The sequence below is a fragment of the Phycodurus eques genome, chromosome 5 (genome assembly GCF_024500275.1).
Source record: "Phycodurus eques isolate BA_2022a chromosome 5, UOR_Pequ_1.1, whole genome shotgun sequence".
NCBI classification, from domain to species: Eukaryota; Metazoa; Chordata; class Actinopteri; order Syngnathiformes; family Syngnathidae; genus Phycodurus; species Phycodurus eques.
Genome location: NC_084529.1, coordinates 17,035,348 through 17,056,781, shown reverse-complemented (window position 1 = coordinate 17,056,781; position 21,434 = coordinate 17,035,348). Strand labels below are relative to the sequence as shown.

The 21,434-nt window shown below is 41.0% G+C and overlaps 1 protein-coding gene across 5 annotated transcripts in view; it reads left to right on the top strand.

Moving 5' to 3' along the window:
• fkbp16 (FKBP prolyl isomerase 16) overlaps positions 1 to 21,434 on the top strand; it is a 41,274-nt gene that overhangs the window by 18,676 nt on the left and 1,164 nt on the right. Inside the window, exons 4-8 of one of the 5 annotated variants that reach the window (XR_009768617.1) lie at positions 11,991 to 12,211; positions 14,941 to 15,119; positions 16,460 to 16,537; positions 19,369 to 21,169; positions 21,285 to 21,362. Coding sequence is in view for 3 of the 5 variants with exons in the window: in XM_061677794.1 (XP_061533778.1) it covers positions 11,991 to 12,211; positions 14,941 to 15,119; positions 16,460 to 16,537; positions 19,369 to 19,392; positions 21,285 to 21,422 (640 nt within the window). In the remaining 2 variants the exon portion in view is untranslated. Of the gene's footprint in view, positions 1 to 11,990; positions 12,212 to 14,940; positions 15,120 to 16,459; positions 16,538 to 19,368; positions 21,423 to 21,434 lie in introns of those variants that run through there. The other 4 variants (XR_009768616.1, XM_061677794.1, XM_061677796.1 and 1 more) reach the window with 4 other exon arrangements.

Genomic DNA, 21,434 nt, shown 5'->3' with positions numbered 1-21,434 from the left:
AAGCAGCAATTTGACAGATAGTGAATAATTCTTCAAAAAACGTTTACTGTCAAACTAAACAAAGAGAACAACTAGATGACTTTGCGTTAGGAAAGTCCGTTTAGCTTAATGCTAACACGCAATACAAAATGTCATTGACGGGCTAATAAATTGCATTCATGTTGCGGTGTTGTAACCCTTTAAGCAATAGATATTTGAACACAAATGGTGGAGCAACACAAACAATATAATAGTCACAGGCATACAGTATAGTCTTTATCCTTTGGGATAAATGACTAATATTACTGCAGCTTACTTTGTCAGTTGTGAATTTCTTCTCCGTGTGTGTGTCAATGTGTCAATTGTAGTGTCCCTAGGTGACCAAGGCGAGCATACCAGAAGGAGCAGGACAATGCCCCTTGAATTGAAGCAAAAAATGTGGCAAAAACTAATTCTTTACATTTTTATGAAGAGCAATATAATGTGCTATTTTTCTTATTGTAAAACACATTGCAAAAAGTTTTGTTGTTTTTTTTTTGTGTTTTTTTTTTGGTGAGGCTGGAACAGATTCATTGCGTTTCTATTCATTGTAGTGGAGAACAATGTTTTGAGTTACAAGCGTGGTCATGGAACTAATTAAACTTATATCTCGGGGCACCACTGTACTATTTATATTGGCCTTTATCCCTGATTATTCTGTCTAAGAAAGTCTCTGCCATGCGGTCAAAATTGGTATATTGGCAAAAATGTATGCAAAGACAAAAAAGGCATTTTATTTAAAATGATGCATCTGAGGGGGTAAGTGAAAGTGCACTAATGAAATAAAATGATGAAACCATTACTGAATAAAACGCAAACCAAATTAAACTGAATTGTTAGACCTCCACCCAAGGCCTGAATAATCCTAAAGGGTTTATAATAGAACGCTCGCTTTTTAGCTGATTTCAGTGATCCTCAAAAGTCTCCGGAAGGTTCAACATCGCTGCTGTTGACAGGCTGCCGTTTGCTCTGCAGGTAGCCGCAGGCCAAGATTGGATTCATTTAAACAGGATCAGGAAATCTGCTCAAGATTATATGGAGACTTTTGAGAAGCTCACCAGTCAGGACTTCCCCTAGCTGTGGACTTCAACAGGAAATGCAAACAAATAGGAGAGGAAAGCACATGGTGAGGAAGCAGCTGAAAGGGCCTAACAGTGTTTGTTTCACTCTTAATAGGAGGCTGTTTTTCCAGAAAATTGGGCAGTGTGGCACCGTGTGAGGAAAAACAGCTGTGACGTCTCACCAAGGGCAGGATTACAGCTAAGCTCCTTTACACGGATGTAGCGGTGCTGCACGTCCACCCGACAGTCAAAACAGACACCATGCACGCACACGCGCATGCACACGCCTACGTCAACATCCCAATGAATGAGGGGAACAAGATGTCCCTTTTTTGGAACTTAAAATAAGGTATCCAGCTGGGGTTTTATATTGGCTGGGATTTCATTTCCTCAGTCAACATTCAATCTTCCCTTTGTGTTGTCACTTGTGTAGTGAACCTTTTAAATAGAACCACTGAAAGTTTACCATGATCTACTATAATTTATTATGCACACCTGTATATGTTAGGCCCATCGACTGGAGCGATACTCTTTGGTCCAATACATAACACACTCTTTATTGGTTAGTGAATCACTAATAAAAATAATCGAAGGCAGGGGTTGTTGGTTGTATACGTAAACAAACGTTTCATTGACCAGTCATTATGTAATTTATTGCATGTAGCGCAAGTGCTTGGTCACTTATGAAACTCACACCTCATTGGCCAGTCTACACGTCAATCATTGACTGCGGTGAAAGTGATTGGTCAATTAGTAAACCCACTCTTCATTGGCCTGTCATTCACTACGCGCAGCAGCGAATTTTACACTCACCTCTGGTTTTACAAATTCTGTAGTAGGGAGTGAAATTTGGTTATGGAACGACTTGAGAATATTTTTGTCAGAAGGCCTCCACAAGCCTAAACATGATATACAGCATGCTCAATGGACAATGGATGGATGAATAAGATCTGGAAGTAGCCTATAACAAAACGCATCAAGAGAATTGCAAATGAAATTCTTTCAATCGGTGGCTAAAATAACTACCAGTAGGTATTGATTTCGATTTGTCATTGCTTTTTTGGCATTATCTTGTTAAAGGACTTTAACGTAATCAATTTAAATGTCACATTTTGATCTGGCCACTCGAAATGATCTGCCTTTCCATAATCACACAAGCTTTTCTCGCCACATTTATGACGCTATATTAGTGTGGCATCCAGCTTGTAACCATAGAAACCAACAATTCTGGCCTTTCGAGCGGAGCACTCAGCTGACGTCAGAGTATCCACTGATTTCCTCTAGGGGACTTTTTCCCTTTCACTGAGAGCGGCGAGGGGTCTGCTTGGGTGAATCAGATCACTATCATGCATCTTAGCGTGGACGTCTGCCGAGCCACAGCAGTTGAATCGAGTCCATCTGAAATGCAAACACCACTTACCGTAAACACAAGAGGGAAAAAAGGCATTCTCGCTTTGATTTGCACAAGGGGGTGTGTTTGAGGCAGGTGTGTTTACACTCACAATACGACCGCGTCAGACCAACGTCAGGTAATAAAACACAACTAACTTGGACAGAGAGTGTCTTCACTAACTCAGTGTTTTGTTTCATTTGTAGTACAGTGTTTGTGGTGGAGGGAACATCATGTTCGCTTTTGGGGTGATTTTACAAATTCTCCTTCTTATGACTTCTCTTCTACAATGCTACATGCACATGGTTCCCTCAGACAGAGTCTTGGCCCTCATGTTTTAAGCGGATGAAAGTGACACATAGATAGATAGATAGATCGATAAATAAAGGTCTGGAATAAGGTGCATGTGGTCAGTGTAGTAAATAGTTTGGAGTATTTGGGTATGACTCCTGTGGTACGCCACTGGTACAACGACAATGTCACCCATTGGTCTTACTGTCAACGCAAAGCCCTGCTTACCGCGCTGCTGACTTAATTCGGAAAAAAGGTGTTCAGGTCCCGTACGCGGTGCATGCATTGTTGATTTTTCATAAGACCTGTAGAATTTCCATATGCAGGACCAATAGTCTCCACTGGCATTCTGCAAACTTCTATGGCGATGAAAAACTGCAACTGTCGCACAAGTATCAAGCACATTTTTGCCCGATTTTTCATTGTAGAAGCAGTTACGGCGGGTTTTGAGTGAGGCTGTAGCCTCAGCGTCTACCGCTACCAGAACCTTTCGAAAGACAGTGCGCTCGATTTGCTGACCCAACTGTCAAGTACAGAGCCACAGCTACTTTCCTTTTGGATGTTTTTTGTACTTTGAAGTAAGTCTGCCGTACAGTTAGCAGAGGCTTTGCAATGACAGTAAAATGAAAAGGTGACGTTCGGTCATTCTATGACTACGGTGCCTCACAGGTCATGCAAAAGTACTCTGAACTTAATATTTATGTGGCCCCCAAGAAAGTAGTACATCTCACTTTTGTCCCCTATGTGTGGCCACAAATGTATATTTCGTGGCCACAAGTTATTATTTTTTTATGCATGTTATGCCTATTTCGTGGCAACAAATTCCTCTTTTGCGCGTGTTATACATATCTGTAATGTGGCCACAATTGATTGTTTTTGTTTTTTCATGTCATCAAAAAATAGAAACAGCACTCAGTATTACACGCTGCAGTTCTACACCACAACAAACCTCAACCATGATCATGAACAAGTCATACTTTTCAAATGTTAACATTTTATGATTTTACAGGTGTCTACTGATTACAGTAGATCGGTTATTCATGCTTGTTGCTTTCTGAGTGCGTCCCACACCAGAAGAAAGCAAAAGTTGCCTGTGTAAAAAAAAAAAAAAAAAAAAAGCCTAAAAATAACTTTGTCTCTCACTCTGAGTGGCTGCCTCATTAAACCTTCACCTCGGCTCCACAGCAGCCCCCAAAACATCTCTTCTCCAGCTGCTCAAGTCATTTATTTTCCCCAGGAAGGTGGTTTTGTAAATAGGGAAATTTAAACTTCAACCTAACAAACTGGGAACAAGCATTCAGTGTCTCAATATTTTGTGACCAATTACTGGTATTTTTAGCCATGTATACTCGAGGCTTTATGTATGTTAGCATTCAGCTGTTCCCATCTTTTAAAACCCTTTCAGTTTGTACAAGGAGCTCGTAATTTTGCCTTAACCACCACAATTGATTTGGAATAAAACAAGTTTGTAGATATTCAGCTTGAATTTAATGTTTACTTTTGAGGAATTATAGCTATTTTATGTACAGGTACCTCGACCTTCTGAGTTGCCTCCCTGGAGATGTTTTGCCCATGTTGCTCATTGAATAAGAGGCATCTGACTGAGAATTTTTGAATGCCAGAATTTGTTGGTTTGTATGCTGGCACAAGACTCAACACATTTGCCACAGGTCGTTCTTGGCCAACAACATTAAAATATTCTCTGAAATAAGTCCATAGATGGAGAATATCTTCCTTCTTCAAATCGTGTGTCGTTAAAGCTCCCTCATTCATGCTTCTTCATGTCCCGAGACGCCGAGATATCAACCAATTAAGATCTTGATCACGGTTGACTTTACTTCATTCTGTTTGTCTTTTTTTTCTTTTTTTTTTCCTTTTTTTTTTTTTTTTTACACTGGCTCGTCATCAGCAGAGGTTGACAAAAATAACAAACCTATTTTGGCAAAACAAGGAGTAGAATGTGCAGATATAGTATTTTCAAATGTAGTGAACAGTAAACAAGTAAAAAGTAACCCAAAAAATAAATACTAAGAATTTTGTCTCTATTTTTCATTAGTTGAAAGCATGTTGTAGCACATTTCCAAATGACGCTTGAGTGGTTGTTTGTGTTTCATGTCATTGTTGTTTCGTTTTAGTTTGCAAGGGATTTAGCATTTTTTTTTGTCCTCATTATGCATTTACTGTAAATTGACAAGCATCATTTTATCAGTTATTTATTTCACTGTTTTATTAACTACCAAAGCAAGATAAGTAAACGCCTGTTTTGGATATTCTTTTTTAATGTATTTTATAAAATAGCAGCACGGCAGAAAGTGGTCAGCACGTCTGCCTTAACAGTCTGAGGTTCAGGGTTTCATATCACTACTGCAAATTTTTTATTATAGGTTATTTTTTTATTGAATACAATTTATTTAAAATATATTTATAGAGTGTCAGAGTTAGTTTTTATCTTATCAGAGTTTTTTTTATCTTACTACTCTTCCAGTGACAGTACTTGAACTGCAGAAATAATTCCTCAAAGTACTCTTCGCTGCGCTAATATGTTAAAAAAAGAAAACAATCTGCTCTGAATAAAGTTGAAAAAACTGGCAATGAAAACAAATTCTTAAGGGTTAGGCAGGATGTGTTATTGTCACTGCATGTACAGCGTTACATAATAGACAGCCTTCGCAGTATTGTGTAACGTGAAGATAAGAGCAGAGTAAAACGTATGATGACAAGCAACTGCAGTACATGCGTGCACTGCACAAATTGTGCTGTTTTTTAATTGGCCGACAGCGCCTCAATTTTAGAAGAGTGCCGGCATTTGTGATGTTTGCAGACGATTTGATGTATGAGGCCCATTTAGTTCCCAGTGAAAGCCAAGTCACGTGATGCGTGTTCTTCATGAAAGAAAAGCAGGGTCCACCTCCAATCCTTGATCATCCACATCTGATTCTTGTTCCCGAGAACTCGGATCACTCGCTTTTTTTGTTCATCCCGTCCTGGTGGACGACTGGACGCAGTTTACAGAGAACATGGTGGCGGCAGCATCATGCTTTGGCTGGAATTGGTGGGGGAAATAATGAACCGTTTCAAATAGCAGTCAGTGTTAGCACAAGACAGGAAAAGCCTACTAGAACATCAGAACTTTATTTGGGTTGAATCAAAGGCACTTGAAATGGTGGCAAGTGTGTGCGGATTCCCATTTATCATAACACTTGTGCTGTCTCCTTATGTCCGTTGTTCATTTTCACTTAGCCTCTTGAAAAAAAAGGTACAGATTATAGGTCGCATTAATATTGGGAAAAGTTTTGCAAGGTTTTATCTTGGTCTCATTTCTGAATATCACACAAATCTGGTATTTTAATTGAGGTGTGTAGACTTTTTATATCCACTGTTTAATATACAGATTCACTATACATAGCGTGAAATAGTTCATAATTGTTGTCTGAATAAAGAATCAAGATTATTTTTGGTATGGACAATGTTTCATGTGTTTAAGGAATCAATATAATAATATAGAGAGTGAGTTTTGCTGTCTTTTAACAATGAATACACAATTTGGGTGTAACTTATAATGATACTTTATATCAGTAAAATATAAAATTCCCGTCACACCCTGTACAGCCAGATATTTTAAAACACGTTGTTGTTTGTGTGAATCATCATTCTGGTTAAATATATGGAAAGTCCTCATTTTAATGTTAGGCGGTTGCACATTCCATTAACATCGTGACATAGAAGTAACAATTGGTCACGTATCGCTCAACTAACGTCAATGGGCCTTGCGCAAGCATGATTTGTTCTTACCTGGGTGTCCTATATTCTTCATGTGAGGGAAATTAAGGTTATTCCCAGGGAGAAAGCATGTAAGTTCAAAGCAGGCATGACCTGACTTGACCTTCCTCAATCACAAGAGCTCATCGGCCGCTGTCCGGGCAGTGCGCCTGCCCGCGTGAGCCATCTTTGTGTACCGTGCGGTGGCGAGAGTCAGACGAGTGGAAAGCAAATTGACTTTCCTCCAGAGTGACTCTTGAGTAAGACGAAGTCGCGTTGCGCCTCGCCGGCTCACGGCAATTTCGAATTTGCACTCCACTCAGACTAACCTTTTAAAGGTGTGAGCTGCTCGGTAAAACTTGAAATTGATACTCCAAACAACTTTTCTTCAACGAACACAGCAATAGACTTGATTTATGAATATACTAGGTCATAACCATTTAATTTAGTCATTAAGTAGTTTATTATATGTGCTAAAAAAAAAAATAGGCATCTTTAGAGATAAGACTTCTTTGTTTTGGATACGGATAATGAGAATATTGTACTAGGTTATATATGGGTCATTTTCAAATAATTTGATTCATAATGTTAAAGACACTTGCTGCCTTGGTTTTATGTGGGTAAATGTCTCCCATGGTGAAACATCCATGCTTTCAAAAGGTTATCAATGATTTAAAATGTCCGGCCATAATAGTGGTGACAATCAAGGGATAAATACACAGCTTAATGGCGGTCCAATACAAATGTAATCTGAACAACAAGATTTCTTAAACTTGTTTGGGAAAAATCATAAACAATGATAGCAACTTGTAGTTAGTTGATAGAACCCACTGAAATATACACCTTGTATACTGGTAAAGACAAACATCCATAACAGTAAGGACAAACTGCCGCAATTTGTATGTGTTGCTCTTCAAACTCGACAGATTCAAATGCTTCAACGATCCTAACTACTCACTAAACTCATGACACTCTTGTCTTTATACAACCCCAATTCCAATGAAGTTGGGACGTTGTGTTAAACATAAATAAAAATAGAATACAATGATTTGCAAATCATCCATCCAGCCATTTTCTGAGCCGCTTATCCTAGGGTCACGGGCGTGCTGGAGCCTATCCCAGCAGTCATCGGGCAGGAGGCGGGGTACACCCTGAACTGGTTGCCAGCCAATCGCAGGGCACATACAAACAGACAACCATTCACACTCACAGTCACACCTACGGGCAATTTAGAGTCTCCAATTTATGCATGTTTTTGGGATGTGGGAGGAAACCGGCGTGCCCGGAGAAAACCAACGCAGGCACGGGGAGAACATGCAAACTCCACACAGTCGGGGCCGGGGATTGAACCCTGGTCCTCAGAACTGTGAGGCTGACGCGCTAACCAGTCGTCCACCGTGCCGCCCATTTGCAAATCATGTTCAACCTATATTTAATTGAATACACTACAAAGACAAGATATTTAATGTTCAAACTGATAAACGTTCAAGTTTTTAGCAAATAATCATTAACTTGGAATTCAACGTCCACAATTTCCAATTTCCAGTCCACATTTCAAATTGAAATGTGGACTCGTCAGATCACAGAACACTTTTGCACTTTGCATCAGTCCATCTTAGATGAGCTCGGGCCCAGAGAATCCGGCGGCGTTTCTGGGTGTCGTTGATAAATTGCTTTTGCTTTGCATCGTCGAGTTTCAAGTTGCACTTACGGATGTAGCGCCAAACTGTATCTACTGACATTGGTTTTCTGAAGTGTTCCTGAGCCCATGTGGTGATATCCTTTACACATTGATCTTGGTTTTTGATGCAGTGCCGCCTGAGAGATCGAAGGTCACGGGCATTCAATGTTGGTTTTCGGCCTTGCCGCTTACATGCAGTGGTTTCTCCAGATTCTCTGAACCTTTTGATTATATTAGGGACCGTAGATGATGAAATTCCAAATTCCTTGCAATTGTACGTACAATTGACTTTAAACTGTTTGACTATTTTCTCACACACTTGTTCACAAAGAGGTGAACCTCGCCCCATCTTTGCTTGTGGATGACTGAGCAATTCAGGGAAGCTCCTTTTATACCCAATCATGGCACTCACCTGTTCTCAATTAGCCTGTTCACATGTGGGATGTTCCAAACAGGTGTTTGATGAGCATTCCTCAACTTTCGCAGTCTTTTTTTCCACCTGTCCCAGCTTTTTTGGAACGTGTTGCAGCCATAAAATTCTAAGTTAATGATTATTTGCTAAAAACAAGACGGTTTATCAGATTGAACATTAGCTATCTTGTCTTTGTAGTGTATTCAATTAAATATAGGTTGAACATGATTTGCAAATCATTGTATTCTGTTTTTATTTATGTTTAACACAACGTCCCAACTTCATTGGAATTGGAGTTGTATATTCATAATAACAGTAAAGATGTGCAATTGCTCTGACACTTGCACAAACTCATACAGACCTCAGAAAATTGCAACATAACCACTGCTTAACTTAAACATGAGCATACTATATATTTGAATAGGTTAAATAAAAAATAAATTAGAAAACCATGACAAATAATCTCTATAAATAATAAATACAAATTATACTTTTAAAGTGCAAAGTAACAATCAAAGTTCAATTTAGTGATTAGTCAATGGTGGGCACATCGTTTGTCTTCTCCACATGTGCGGCAATACACTTGAACTTCATGATGCAACTGGGGTTTAGTTTTATTGAAAATCGCTGTTCCTGGTGTGCATGTCTTGGCCTCTGAGGGGCAGTGTGATACACGCAATGAGATGCACACTTGCTGTCAGCTTCTTCTTCTTCTTTTCCTTTCGGCTTGTCCCTTTAGGGGTCGTCACAGCGCGTCACCCTTTTCCATGTAAGCCGATCTCCTGCATCCTCCTCTCTAACACCAACTGCCCTCATGTCTTCCCTCACGACATCCATCAACCTAATCTTTGGTCTTCCTCTAGCTCTCTTGCCTGGCAGCTCCATCCTCATCATCCTTCTACCAATATACCTACTATTTCTCCTCTGGACGTGTCCAAACCATCGAAGTCTGCTCTCTCTAACTTTGTCTCCAAAACATCGAACCTTGGCTGTCCCTCTGATGAGCTCATTTCTAATTTTATCCAACCTGGTCACTCCGAGAGCAAACTTCACCATCTTCATTTCCGCCACCTCCAGCTCTGCTTCCTGTTGTGTCTTCAGTGCCACTGTCTCTAATCCGTCCATCATGGCTGGCCTCACCACTGTTTTATAAACTTTGCCCTTCATCCTAGCAGAGACTCTTCTGTCACGTAACGCACCTGACACCTTTCTCCACCCGTTCCACTCTGCTTGGACCCGTTTCTTCACTTCCTGACCACACTCACCATTTCAAGTCCTCCACCCTTGCTATCTCTTCTCCTTTAGTTTCACTCTTCCCCCTCCTCCCCTCTCATTCATGCACACATGTTCTGTTTTACTTTGGCTAATCTTCATTCCTCTCCTTTCTAGTGCATGCCTCCATCTTTCTAGCTGTTCCTCCACCTGCTCCCTGCTGCAAACATCATGGTCCACAGGGATTGCAGTCTAACCTCATCTGTCAGCCTATCCATCACCACCACTCCAGACTTTCGCATGCAGTACCACAGTTCGTCTCTGGGTACTCTGTCATATGCTTTTTCTAGATCTACAAAGACACAATGTAGCTCCTTCTGACCTTCACTGTACTTTTCCATCAACATCCTCAAGGCAAATAATGCATCTGTGGTACTCTTTCTAGGCATGAAACCATACTGTTGCTCGCAAATACTCACTTCTGTCCTGAGTCTAGCCTCCACTACTCTTTCCCATAACTTCATTGTGTGGCTCATCAACTTTATTCCTTTATAGTTCCCACAGCTCTGCTACCATCACCTTTGTTCTTAAAAATGAGAACCAGCATACTTTTCCTCCATTCCTCAGGCATCTTCTCACCCGCTAGAATTCTGTTGAACAAGCTGTTCAAAAACTCCACAGCCACCTCTCCTAGATGCTTCCATACCTCCTCAGGAATGTCATCAGGACCAACTGCCTTTCCATTTTTCATCCTCTTTAATGCCTTTCTAACTTCCCCCTTACTAATCATTGCCACTTCCTGGTCCACCACACTTGCCTCTTCTACTCTTCCTTCTCTCTCATTTTCCTCATTCATCAACTCCTCAAAAGTATTCTTTCCATCTATCTAGTACAGTACTGGCACCAGTCAACACATTTCCATCTCTATCCTTAAACACCCTAACCTGCTTCACATCTTTCCCTTCTCTATCCCTCTGTCTGGCCAGCCTGTATAGATCCTTTTCTCCTTCTTTAGTGTCCAACCTGGCATACATGTAATCATATGCCTCTTGTTTGGCCTTTGCCACCTCTACCTTCACCCTACATCATGCCTCCGTGTATTCCTCTCCTCGATCCTTTCAGTGTCCCACTTCTTCTTAGCTGACCTCTCTCCTTGTATGATTTCCTGTACTTTGAGGTTCCACCACCAAGTCTCCCAATTCCTGCCAGATGATACACCAAGTACTCTCCTGCCTGCTTTGTCACTCTTGCAGTAACAAAAAAATAGAAAAGGTCATTGTCGAATATTGTTATTATAACTCGTTTTTCACAGAGTTTGAAGAATATATGCCAGATAGTGTTGTTATATTGCCTGTTTGAATATAGTGAGATAGTCGTTATAAAGAAAAATTATAAAATTGTGATTATTTTGAGAGCTATAAGTGCCACGAGTTCAATGCTAATTTTCGTTAGCTCGTAAAGGGTGTTTTTAATTCTTTGTGTGTTTGCTTTGAGCTAGCGATTTTTGTGAACAAAAATGAAGAAAGAAACGAAGGCTGCGATTTATTTGAACATTCAATCGGTGTAATTCTTTTGTTATGTCTGTTTAGTTTTACAGTGAACTTCAACTACCATGTCAATAAATGACTTTAAGCAACCAACGTTCATTCTTACTCCCTGCTACAATGCTAGCAACTTGGCAAGCTGTTGTTGTGATAGTGTGGGCTCTGCATGCCGTGCTGGAGCGGCGCGTGGAATTAACTGCTTGTATAATAGTGGTAAAATCAGAGCTTTTACATCCAGTCCGATCCGCTAAGATGTTGGCATGAATACAAAGCATGATAAGATTTAAAAGGTGAACTTCCCACTCAGTTTAAGCTTCAGAGCTCTGTAATGCATTTACATTTGTCAATGACAAAGTCAGTGGTGTGTCGCTTAATGCTACATTTATTGGGCAATGTTACTTTTATCAAAGCAGACCTTTAGAGAAGCTGCACTAACGGTCACCATCACGCCCGGGCAAGCGTGTCATTGAGGAAGTTAACTCGCTTTGTGCACCGATTGATCCAGACAGACTCAATTATTGATTAGTTTGAAATAATCTGTGTTGACCAGAGGACAGTTATCTATGGTTCGACATGAGCCCTTCTGTCACAATATATATTTGGATGTTTTTGTCATTTCCAGAGAGCCCGACATCCCCGCCTGGGCTCCTCTGCTCTACCAGCTGCAGCTGCTGCACGTCAGAGACAAACCAGATCCGCTGAATTTGCCGGTATCCGATCGCATCCGTATTGCCAACCAGAAGCGGGAGCGAGGGAACTTCCATTTCCAGAGGGAGGAGTACGGCATGGCCGCACGAGCCTACTGTATGGCTCTGGACGTGCTCACCACCTGCGGCAGCAGAGGTACCCGCGTCGTAGCCACACACGAGCTTTTTACACATTATACCCCAGTGAATAGCGGTGGACCACTGTACAGTCAACCATCATCCGAGTCCTGCCGGAACTCGCGAAAATCCAAGCGTAATTGACGCCCACACAAAAAGGTTTGTAAGTGCCTATAGATGCCACAAGATGGTGACAAAGCAAATTTCTTTAAAATTAGCCGTAGCTATTGGCCTGACTAAATGCAGCTCCTTCTTACTGTGTTGACTAAAACTAGACTAAAGCTAATTCAGTTTAGATGACAAAAACATTTCAGGAAAACAACTATGACTAAAAACTAGATTAATAAGTGTTGTCAAAATGAACTTTTTGCCTATCACCATACGTCACTGGCATAGATGTACAAAGATACATTATTTGTAGTCAATAATCCTTTTCGGACCAATTAAGAAATTGTTGAATTGCCCTTCCCACACCTGATGATCTCTCAGCACAGTGGTTTAGAATCGCTGCTCTAGAGGTATTTTCTTATTTTATTTTAAAATTCAAATTTCTAATTGTACAAGCAGAGGTTCATTTCGCACTGTATTTCCACGGTGTGTCAGAAAAAGAAGACGTATCGGTGGAATAAGCTAGCCACATCACGAATCACATCGTCAAAGCCAAGTACTGTGGTAAATTGCCTAATTGTTTTTTTGCATCATCATCGCTAATCAACAAGCGTATTATTCCCACCTTCTGAATGGCACTAATCGTCGCGAGGGAGGGCAACATGGCCGCAGAGGAACATGCCAGCGAAGGAGGCGAGACTGAAACATGAACCGCTCCGTAATTGGTCAATGATGTGCGGGGAGCGAGCGAGCACATGAACTCGCTGAGGAGTTCACTATCACGGCATCGAAATCACAACATTAGCACAGATGAGGACACACCAGCAGTGAGCACGTCACTGCAGTCGCGCGCATCCTTCAGGCTTGTCCTGACACTGTCAGGCGGAACTGACATTTTATTAGGTACACCGGCACTATCCAATAACATCCAATATCAGAGCTCTAACCAAAATGATGTCTTTAACCCTTAAATCCTGTTCATTAACTATACACACAAGTTTTATTTTCATGTCAGTTCACAGTCTTTTGAAACCTGTTACAATTATCGAACAGCTTAAGTTACGAGTTACATCACTGTTTTTAAATGTTCCCATTCTCCCTATCCATTGAATAATATTCATCATATTAATGTCTACCATCAACTTAAAAGTTAGTCTAGAAATTAGCATATTTCCTTCTTTAATGTCGTTTTTGAGGGTTATTATGTAACAAGGGAATCATCTCAACACTTTCACTTGTTAAGAACATTTATCAACATTTAATACGGTTTACGATTTGAACTGCTTTAATACGCACGTCTTCCTGACGAAAAGCATCACTCGTGTCATTCTCCACGTTTTCACTGCGTTGTCCTTGTCTAAAGCTGATGGACAATTGCGCTATAGTAAAATAGCGTCTGGCTCTTACTGTTGTCGGTGTCGGTTTCCCACATTCGTCACATTAAAAAAAGGTGAAAAAAGGTGAAAACCTTTTTTGTAGTTTTTGATTAAAAAAAACAACAACAGTTTGCTTCTCGTCTTCTCCGCTCCTCTTAACTCCACTTCATACTTACAAACGACGGAGTGCTGGAGCCCATCCCAGCTATCATCGGGCAGGAGGCGGGGTACACCCTAAACTGGTTGCCAGCCAATCGCAGGGCACACATAAACAAACAACCATTTTCACTCACATTCACACCTACGGGCAATTTAGAGTCTTCAATTAACCTACCATCCATGTTTTTGGGATGTCGGAAGAAACCAGAGTGGCCGGAGAACCCCCACTCAGGCACAGGGAGAACATGCAAACTCCACACAGGCGGGGCCGGGGATTGAACCCCAGTCCTCAGAACTGTGAGGCAGATGCTCTAACCAGTCGTCCCCTGTGCCCCCTAGTTTAAATCAAAGAAAACTTTATACATCACTTTTCCTGACATGTTTGGGGAAATCTTGGGGCCGTTGGCAAGGGCCTGTGGGGAAATTATATTCAACAAACTTTATTTTGCTACATTGTCGACACTTCTGTTCCTTATGATTATATGCTTTTTTACCTTGTCACTGTTTCGAGATTCTCCCATGAGCCTTCCCCGGGTGCCTGTTTCTGCAGGAACTTGTGTATATGTGGTGGAAACACAGACAGTTCTCAGGACTGTTTCAAACTCCCAAGTGAACACCATCCCCACTGACCCATAAAAATACACATAGCTGTTTACATGACTTGCTTGGACTCGTTACTGTTTCAAGATTCCCCCATGAGCCTTCAAAGACCAACAGGCGCATGTTTCTGTGGAAACTCACTCTTGAACACTGTTTATAGAGTCCCCGCATTTTCACCGTTTAACTTGATTTAACACCAGTTTTCTCCCAATTAAACAACCCATTGAGATTGATGTGTAGATTTACTGTATGAGAAGACGTGTCTCCCAAAAATAGTGCAGTATTACCCATGATGCTTTTAGAGCCACTAACAAGAGCTCGATACCGGTGTGGTTGCAGGACTCGGCCGGCCGCTTTGGCTTTAATGATGAAACCACAGGAGGGACACAACGCACGGCTCCAGTTAGAAAAGTAGCCGCCCTCGTAACGACACCCGCAGGGACGCCTTTATTGCTGCGACGGTGACTTTTTCACCTCTGCTGTGTGTCTCAAACGTCTTCCTCAGATGCTGGTCATGGCGAGAAGGGGGAAGAACAGGAGGTGCGCGACTACAGGGTGAAGTGTTTGAACAACCTGGCCGCAGCGCAGCTCAAACTGGAGCAGTACAACGAGGCGCTACATGCCAGCCGCGACGTCCTGGCCCTCGACCCCAACAACGTCAAAGCTCTCTACAGGGCGGGCAAGGTGAGGCGCTACCCCCCTCCCCTACGCGTCCCTGTAAAGATGGATGACGCCAATTGAAACAAAATCCACCCTGAAACAGTGTACAAAACTCTCCATCAATGCAAAGTTGCTCTTGTTTCTCCTGACAATATGTTTATTTATATTTTGTATTATTTCATTGATATTATAATAATTCCCAATTTGAAATGGGCCTGCTACCTGTAGCTACATCTAACCTGGCATTTGTGACGCATTTGTTGACAGTTGGGCTTGCCCTGGAGAACTATTTTAAATAGATACTAACAGCTAGCATGCTAAGATCTAGTATGCTAATAACCTGATGAGCTAATCAACTTTTTCAGTTGCTAAAGAGGAAGCCAACCAAGATAGGTTGTATGCTAGCTTGCTAACAGTTAAAAACATTGGGTAGAAAAAAGGTAGAAAGACCATTTTCCATCATGCTCTTTCGTTGTGTGCTAATATTTGAATTGACAATTGATCGAATGCTACCCCGCTAACAGTTATTATGACAATATATAGCAAGATAGCAACCTGAGTACCGAAAACAGTAGGTTGGAGAAAAGATTTTCCATCATGTCCTTTATTCTGGCACGCTTCCAAATAAGAATCGATCAAACGCTTACATGCTAACATATAGCAAGATAGCAACGTGAGTTGAAAAAAACATGGCAGGAGATAAAGGGTTTTATATTGTGCCTTTCAGTTGGGTACCATTTAAAATGATAATTGCTAAACTGCTAACAGTTGGTATACAAACAAACAGCAAGATAGCAACCTTGAGTAGGGAAACCACAATGTGGATTAAAGATGTGACATTATGCCCTTTTAGTCTGTCAAATTTCAAATGTAATTTAATTAAATGCTAACATGCTAACAGTTGGTATGCTGACGTATAGCAAGACAGGAACCGTAAGTATTTCAATGAGAGAAACTAGCTATTTTGAAGACTCACAACACAATCAAGAATCAAGCTGACTTTCGTCGCTATTAGTAATAAAATGACCGTTTTGAACAGATGATTGACATTTAAATGTTTTATTTTTTTTTTCTGTACCGAATCACACAAGTCACAAATAGGCTCATAAATTCACCCTCAGGTCACGAAATGTCAAATTCCTTATCAAATATAAAGGCAAAGCTTTTATACCGTCCACGATCTTTGTGTAAATAGGTCGTTTTACATTTGCTTTATTTATTTAGAAAGGAATACCATTTAAAAAAAAATAAAAATACACGCACACACACAATAGGGCCTGTATTGAAACGGCCCATTGATTGGGAATCCCTGCTGCAAGGGTTTGAAATGAAATTCCTCTGAATGTTCTGTGCTGTTTTCCCAGATCCTGTCAGACTTGAGTGAATACAAAGAGGCCATGGAGCTGCTCAAGAAGGCCTTGAAACTGGAGCCGACCACCAAGGTGAGACAGAATTACACCAAAGTCCATAACATTTCAGATAAAGAGAACGTAACTTTTTTTTAACACTCACGGCAGAATTTGGAGTTTAAAGTTATTCATTTTAGTCGAAAAGGAGGTTTTGACACATACAGCAAGTACAGTGCGCAAGTAAGTAGTAGGACATATACACAAAATAAATGCAAAAATAATTTTTGTGAGGGGCGGCATGGTGACCTAGTGGTTGGCACGTATGCCTCACAGTTCTGTCTTAGGGTACGAGCCTTGCCTCAGAGTTTGCAGTTTGAATTTGAACGTGGTGTGAGCAGGAGAAACTTTCTTGTGCTCACGAAAACTCTATGGTGCCGATCGGAAAACTTTCTGATGCACTCAAGAAACTTTATCGTGCGCTTGTTAAACTTGCTTGTGCTCACGAGAACCTTTCTGGTGCGCTCGTGAAACATTTTTATACTTACGAGAATCTTTCTGGTGCACTTGTGATACTTCCTCATGCTCACGTGAAACTTTTTGGTGCGCACAGAGAATCAAGTTTTATTTAAATTTCTCCCCATGTGCCTTCAGGGAATCTAGTTTTTAAATGTAAGGGATACAAATAAATACTCGACTTATGTACAGTACAGTAACAAAATATCTGTACTTTGTTACTTCCCACCACTGCTCACTTGACCTATTATTCTTAGTTTACATTCATAAGCCCCAATAAGCACATCATTACTTGTGAAGGTCACAATGTAACCACGAACCCACTTGATTGAGATATCGTGGCAAGCAAGGATCAGACACAAAACGCTGACCTCCTCCAAGGCCAAAATGTTGACAAAAGGATTGTTTAAATAAATTCTTCCATGTTATTGTATCCCAAAGTCGTCTGTCTGCCGCCGCCGCACTGATTTGTGTGTGTGAGTGTGTGTCTGTGTGCGGGTCACTCTTTTATCTAGATCACATTCACGTTATGTGTGTGTAGAAGTACTAAAATGAGGTGTAAAATGAGATTTTCCCCCCATGTAGATTCAAAATGTCATTCAAAATTCATGTGAACTGACATTTTGGGTAAGAAGACTTTTTCACCATGTCAAGCATTCTTATAGTAAACAAACCATTACATGTCATTTGGCCATGGCAGAGTGATTGAGAAAACAGGCTAATTGGCTGGAATAATAATTTTAGCCTTCTTCTCGACCACCGTAGTTTAAATGTTTGAAATGTCAGTAGAAAAAAAAAAAAAAGTTATGTGAGGTAGGTAAATTGCTTCCAAGGGAGAAGGGACAGTAGGTGTAATTTATATTTTTTGATTAAAAAATAGATCAAGAGGTGAAGCAGCTCGGGGAGGATCAAAAGAACAATGGGCACAACAGCAAAGTCAGCGCTGTCGTATATTCGCTGGCTAACCATTATGTTTTGCCAAATTAAAAGTGAAGAAAAATTACAATTTCAGTACAGAGTTTCTTTCAAAATAAAAAGAACAAATCAACTTGACAAGAAACATGGACTCGACACACTTTATTAGCTTTAGTCGGCCTCATAAACATGATGCGGTGGCCTGGAGCTTGCAGGCTTTGAGTTTGACACCGGCACTTTAGATGGCAACCTCTGTGAAAGGCTCGTTCTTGTTTGGCTTTTCTTTTGCACCACAGAAACACACGGAGACAGACGCGTGAACAAGCAGCTTGCGAAAATAGTACAACTAACATTGACACAAGCTAAATCGGGTGTCAAACTCATTAGCTCAAGGACCGGGTTCGCCCCAAAGTGGGGCGGATCAATTTATTCGTTGTATGATAAGCTATAAATAACTACAATTCCAAATGTTCCCATTTTTTTTGGGGGGGGGGGGGGGGGGGTACAAATAATAACAAGTACATTTGGAAAATATTCACATTTATTGATTATTGTTGCAAATCTTGTTTTAAATCATATGAGCAATCTGAAGCGCTTTTAAAAAAAAATAAGTGCAATTTCAATAAGTGTTTTTATTTACATATGTGCAACTTACAGATCACATTGCCTCCATATATTGTATGTAGCTTTTATAAAACAACTTATGAGTTGTTTAAGTTGTCGTCAGTATGCAGTCAACACATGGACAAAAAGTCTTTTTTGGGACGCTCAGTCTTCACTAAATCAGGGGTGTCTAGACTTTTTCTTCCAAGGGCACCTGTACTGAGCAGCAGCAGAATCACATCGCCAGATTTACAACCAAAACAAGCGCAATCTGTAACTATTAAGTTGACCTTGACACGGAGCAGAAAGCGGAGCAAATAATTACGTTTCTGAGGCGCATTTTACTAAATGATGTGTGAATATTGAGAGTTGGCCATATACTGCATTATTAACAGAATTATAAAAATGAGTCATATTTATGTCTAAATCCATGTTGGGTTAGACCTTGACTTAGTTGGTCTAACTCCCCACTGCCTGTTATGGAATGCTGTCTACGTCCGTGCTCTTTTACGTCGAAGTTCTGCTCATCTGCTAGTGCGTTTCCAATCATCTCAACTACTGAAGTTGAACTCGTCAATCCAGAACACGGAACCGACGTCACATCCGGCTGTTGCTGATTGGCACGTCGGCTAGCTCAGGGCGTTGGATTGTAAGCACCCCACCTTGGGCCTTATTCTATTGAGCATGTCAAACTTTTAGTGAGAGTCAAAGGGTAAAGATTGGCGTGCCCCCAGACGGGAAGAAGCACTTCACGAAATCAGACAACAGAGATGGACAAAACAATTTTGCTTATAATAACTATATATATATCCTGCTCATCTAAAAATAGACCTATTTAGAAATATTTTATGTAAATGTTTCATTTACAATATGTACTTTTTGTCTTGTTCAAGGTGACTCAGCTGACTGGTAGGCAGGTTAGTGCCCTCTTTTGACCAGCCAACGGTGTTATTGATTGTACTGGTACAGCTTGGTGGCGGCCAGCTGTATCTCACTTCGTACCCACAAATGTCATTTGTATTGTGAAAGCTTATGTAATATGACATCTGCGACTTTACAACACCCCACAACCTCACGTTCAACCACGTAGATCGGTGGGCCTCACTTATTAATTTCGTATAAGCCACGGGCTGCTTAAAAAAAAAAAAAATAAAATAAAATAAAAAGTCGGTGGGCTACAAATGGTACCAGGGCCGTAGTTTGGACAACACTGGGCTAGATCATAGCGCAACATTTATGTCGCACTGTTACTGTGTAAAGAACAGTAAGCTGACCCAAAGTCTGAGTCTGCTCATTGTCTAGACTTGAGACAAAACCAAAATATCTTCCGCTCTGGTAATTGCAACCTGGGCCTCAACGACGGCGGATAGCAGCAACAGTTGCACTGGCAGAAAATCACACTGATGACTAAACGTGAGCAAACACGCACGCTTTTGTGAACAAAGAGGACACGTTAGGCTGCGTGTCCCAATTTATTTATTTCTTGTCACGTGCATGCGGAAAACCTGCAGAAATATTTCAGAAACACAAGCAGCTGACAAGAACATTGCACAACAAATCTATTTAGTTTTAAATGATTTGACCTTCAGAAATTAAATAGACTAAATAAATAAATACATAAAAGCCCAACAATGTTATAGTTTGAATTACTAGTATAGTATATAATACAATTTTGAAGAACTAATACAGTTGAAATTGTCTTGGGTTAAAATATGATTTGGATTATTCATGTACTATACAGTACAGTGCACAGTTTTATTTTCTGCTGGCATCTTGTGGATATTTTGAAAACTACAGCAAACAGCCGTGCTTTTATGGTTCATCCATCAATCCAATTTCTGAGCCGCTTCTCCTCACTCGGGTCGCGGGCGTGCTGGAGCCCATCCCAGCTATCATCGGGCAGGAGGCGGGGTACACCCTGAACTGGTTGCCAGCCAATCGCAGGGCACTGCTTTTATTGTATTTAATATTAAAAATACGGACTAAAATGTACATAGTGTACTATGCATTACTGTGTGTTTAAGCATATAGAAAGTGTTTTTAAGAGTATGGTAGAGGTGAATTGGAGTGTGGGGAAGATAAGAGTCTGGGGTGATTTATACAAATTTAGAATATGGATAAATCAGAATCAGAATCCTCTGTATTTGCCAAGTATGTAAAAAACACACAAGGAATTTGTCTCCGGTAGTTGCAGCCGCTCTAGTTCGACAATGAATACTTTTTACGCATAAAAACATTAAAAACAATACGGAGAGTCATTTAGCCTCTAGCAATTCAGTGGCAAGAGGGAAGAAGCTGTTGGAATGTCTGCTTGTTTTAGTTTGCATTGTTCGAGACCGCCCACCTGAGGGAAGGAGCTGGAAGAGGCGGTGACCAGGATGTGGGGGGTCCAAGAGGATTTTGCATGCTCTTAATTGTCTTAGTTGTGCCAGCGTGCAAGTCCTCAAGGGCGGGTTGGGGGCTACTGACCATTTTTCCGGCAGTCCTGATTGTCCGTTGCAGTCGGAGTTTGTCCTTTTTTGTGGCTGTACCGAACCAGACTGTGATGGATGAACACAGGACTGATTCGATGGCCGCTGTGTAGAACTGCCTCAACGGCTCCTGTCGCAGGCCGTACTTCCTCAGAAGCCGCAGGAAGTACATCCTCTGCTGGGCCTTTTTGAGGATGGAGTTGATGTTGGTCTCCCACTTCAGGTCCTGAGAGACTGTAATTCCCAGGAACGTCATCCACAAACTCATATGAAAAAAAAAAAAAAAGACTTTTGTGTATTATTATTAGTATTATTGAAATATACATCCCACCGTGCAGGCCATCCACGCTGAACTTTCCAAGCTGGTGAAGCGGCAGTCGGGGGGTGAAACCACGCGAGAATGGAAAGCCAAGCCCGCAGAGGTGCTCGGAGACAACCTTGCACCTTTTCTCCTCGCCTCCAACAAGACAACATCGGTGAGATGAAAA